Raw genomic sequence first — 4,117 nt, forward strand, 5'->3', positions numbered from 1 at the left:
GAAGGGGAGATGCAAAGAAGCTGAGGGTTGTCAAACAAAATACAAGAACTGATGTGTGACAACTGCTCAGAAGCCTCCTGTCCCCAAACTGTCTTCCAGGAGGGTTTTTTTTTTTTTTCCCCAAGAAGGCACAATGTTTGAGCCTTTAGGAAAAATGGACTGAAAGTTGCGTTTTTTGGTCAAGGAGCCTCTGATTTTTAAAGGAGGTGATGGGGCTTGTGCTGGGTTCTTCCTTCCCAATTGAAGAGATATCTATGCTTAGACAATGCAAAGCTTAATTTTAAAATGTTGTGGGAATGGGGGTGTCAGCCTGTGAAGAGCATTCAAACCCGGAGGAGCTCCTCCTCATTGTCGCTGGTCCAGACCCCACACCCACCCCGGTCAGCCTTGGCCATCTTTACTTGCTGCCTGAAGTGGCACCCATTTCAGGAGCATCATGTCTACCTGGATGAGCCCATCAAGATCAGCTGCTCAGTGGCACACTGTCCACCAACACAGAATGATGCCACCTTTGATTGCAGAGTGCTGTCAAGGAACCAATCTCTCCTCTGGTTTAATCACAAGATGAGCAAGACAGGTTCCAGCTGTCCTAGAACTCATTCTCTAGATCAGTCTGGCCTCAAACTCAGAGATTTACCTTCCTCTGCCTCCCGAGTGCTGGAATTAAAAGTCACCATGCTTGACCTTGCTTTTAATTTTTATTCCAATTTAGCTTGTTTATAGTGGCACTGTACCTTGCTAGTTACTTATATTAAAGAAAAAAAAAGGATCTTTTTAGTTTTTCAAGAATTCATACGTATGGAGAATATTTTAAAGAACCCTTCTTTGGGCCTAAACCTCAGGTTTTGGTTGAACTACTGAATTAATTCCAATTCAATAGAAGTTACATAAGGCTAAGAGGACGATCTCCTGTTTTGTCTCCTGATTTTTTTCCCCCTCTTTCCAAGACTTGATTAACTCTATTTTTTTTTAAGAGAAGAATTTGTCTTCAAGAGTGGTGTTTTGAAATGAAAGAAACTTGAGCCTCTAGAGGAAGAAAGTAACAACAGTGCAGCTACTGAAATAAGGAATTACTAGATAAATTCTATCTTTTTAAAATTTTTAAAGGGAATTGTCTGTGGGACTCACAGGAGGAGTAGGCACACAGAAAGGATGTCTACAGTTGGTTTTTAACCTGTGGGTCCCCATCCCTTTGGCAGTCTGATGAGCTATTCATAGAGGGTACATATCACATATCCTGTATATCAGCTATTTATAATATAACTCATAACAGTAGCATCACTACATTTATGAAGTAGCCACAAAATGGTTCTGGTTGACAACAACATGCAGAACTATATTAAGGGGACACAACTTTGGGAAGATTATTGGCCTCAGGAGTATGAATCTGTAATGAACTAATCCCTTCTAATGTTTTCAAAACATACAAAAGATTTTTGCCTGCCTTGAAACACAAACACATCTATCCCAAAGGAGTAGACTCCCTCTACTTTGGTCTACTCTTCCCAGTCGCCATAAGAGCATGATGGTAGAGTTCTCATTTGTCAACACTAAATGCCAAGAAAAGTTTCTAATACTGGTAGGACAGTGAGAGGTCTGCACAAACATCCAGAGCTGAGCAGGACTTATTGAACTACATGTGACTTCTCTGAACATAAACATTTCTAGAATCCACAAATTGTTTTCAAAAGTTTTATTCATATTATATTTTATTTGGTTAAGGTTTTGTCAACAGAGCTGTTTGTAGCAATGAGGACCAGATGAGGGCCTCAGATCCTCTGGATCACAAGTTAAGAGGTGGCTGAAAAACTCTCCTGTGTGCTGAGAACTGAACCAGAGTTCTCTGAGTGAACTGTAACTGCTTCTGCAGCTGAGTTCCCACAAACTGAATCTTTAAAAAATAAAAGTCTTCATTGTCTTTTCCTTCTCCAGTGAGTTAACATTCGTGCTTGATTTATCCTTTGCTCTGGGCCCCAGGCATCTCTTCTTCATAGTCCAAATGCAGACAGGTGCCTCTGAAGAAACTCAGGTTTGTCTGTGCTTAGGGCCAGCACCTAAATTAAATCTCAGTTTCCAAGTCATCAGACAAAAATCAAACTAGAACATTAACAGAGTAGATGTCAAGGAGACTGTCCCAGACTCCAGTGCTGCCCATCTCCCACCCACCATTTTAACATATAACAGCTGTTTTAAATCCTGAGCCACCATGCTGTGTTTTCCCAGGTTCACTATAAATGTTCCAGCAATACTGCACTCTAACCAGAAGTCGGTGGTAACAACACTGGTTATTGCTATTGGAAGACAGATGTTGGTCATAGCTGTCCATCCCCTAAACTCATTTTAGGTGTTTAGTGAGAGCTCCAAGAAACACTGTGCAGAAGCCAGGGAGTGGAATGCTTCAGCCACCAAGTGGGGATGGGACTTCACCATTGACTTCCACTCTGAGGTCTCAGAGACCTCAGAAGCATGAAGTGCAATGAAATCCAGGACCTGAGTCTTCAGGTGCTCTGTGCTGTGGAGGTCAGCCAGAATGAGAGTGTGTGCAGCATTCTCCACAGAGAGGTTCCTGCAGAGGGCATCCTCACATATGACCATCAAGCCCTCAAGGCCATACCTGTCAGCAGCTGCCAGCAGATCACAGGCCATGGAGTGGCTGTGGAGGTTTGGCACCTTCCCAGTGTAAATGAAGCCCATCATCTCCTTGAAGACTTTGGGATCCAGGTCATGGATCTCAACACGGTTTGTTAGTCTCTCCTCCATTTCATGTTCAAACATGGCTCTGAAAACTGGAGAGCGAGCTGCTAGGATTGCCTTGTGAGCCCTGAAATCTTGGCCAGCTACAAACAGGCAGCAGTCTGTGAAGAGGGAATTCTCCCACAGCTCACCTAGGTTATCTGCCATCATGTGTCTTGGATCCGGGACTGCAGGTGTTATGCTCTGTCCAGGTATGTTAAAGAAGGCTCCCATTATGCTCACCTGGCAGCAGAGGGTAAGCTGGTCTTCAGGGAGGAGCCAAGGTGGATTGGAGAGGAAGAAATCTCGTAGGATAAACTTTTTGAATCCCCTGAATTGATTTTTTTGAAAGCTAACGACGTTTGTGCTCTTCCTACTTTGATATTTCTCTCCTTGGGAATTTATGATCCAGAATTCATACTTTGCCCAAACTGGGCTCTTTTGACAGTGGAGTAATCCCAGGTAAACTGACAAGTAATCTTTGCTTTCTTCATCACTTCCGTTTGGGTGTACCCTCAAAACCCATTCCACTTTGTCACTGGCCTTTAACGAGAATTTTGGGCTTGTAATTTTTTCCCTAATTCCATCCATGCAAAATGAAAAGTTGCTAATAATCCACTTCTGGCAGACGCTGTCAACGCTGATATGTGTGTATCCCCACCCGGTGGTTTCCATGTCCTCTGACATTTCTGCTGGAGGTAGTTTCGAGGATTAAGTTGATCTGTAAAGAAGAACTAGAAGTTATTTCCCCTTCATCATATCAGATACAATTATAGATACATTTTTAGATTTTAGTTTCAATTTCTCCTAAATTTCCCCATGTATTATGTTGGAAACTTGTGTTTCTACTGTATTTTTCTCTAGATTTCAACATTTGTTTTATAGAAGATAATATAGATGTATGGTGAGTTTTAAATCTCCCTCTCCTGTTCTCTGTCTCCCCCCTCTGTGTTTGTGTCTCTTTTTGTCTCTGCCTTTCTGTGACTTTGTGTGTTTATTGAATGTGGTAACTAATTTTGGCTATTCTATCCACTTTTCTAAGAGTTTGAAAAATTTTAAACATTCTCATTTAAATTGTGCTGTATTTCTCTTGCCATCTGGTTATCTGTGGTGTTAGTTGGTCTCCCTGGTTCTGATTGTGATCACCCCAGGGATGTGGGGATGGTTCAATATATAGAAATCCATCAACATAATTCACTATATAAACAAACTCAAAGAATAATGATCACTTGTCCCTTCCTGCACATCATCTAAACAGTCCCGTAACCCCTAAAGAAATAGAAACAGTCATTAAAATTCTTCTAACCCAAAGATCGCTGGGCCAGATGGGTTTACTGCAGAATTAAATCAGACAGTCAAAGAAGACCTAATACCAATACTCTTC

General features: G+C 41.8%; 1 protein-coding gene across 1 annotated transcript; it reads right to left on the minus strand.

Annotated features, from left to right (window-relative positions):
* Positions 1–2,340: 2,340 nt before the first annotated feature.
* Positions 2,341–3,420, minus strand: LOC147005538 (TD and POZ domain-containing protein 5-like). The gene has a single exon (XM_085836049.1). It carries the CDS (start codon positions 3,418–3,420, stop codon positions 2,341–2,343), a length of 1,080 nt encoding a protein of 359 aa, XP_085692175.1.
* Between the last annotated feature and the right edge of the window lie 697 nt (positions 3,421–4,117).

The sequence above is a fragment of the Mus caroli genome, unplaced genomic scaffold (genome assembly GCF_978045245.1).
Source record: "Mus caroli unplaced genomic scaffold, Mus_caroli_1 scaffold_3, whole genome shotgun sequence".
Classification (NCBI taxonomy): domain Eukaryota; kingdom Metazoa; phylum Chordata; class Mammalia; order Rodentia; family Muridae; genus Mus; species Mus caroli.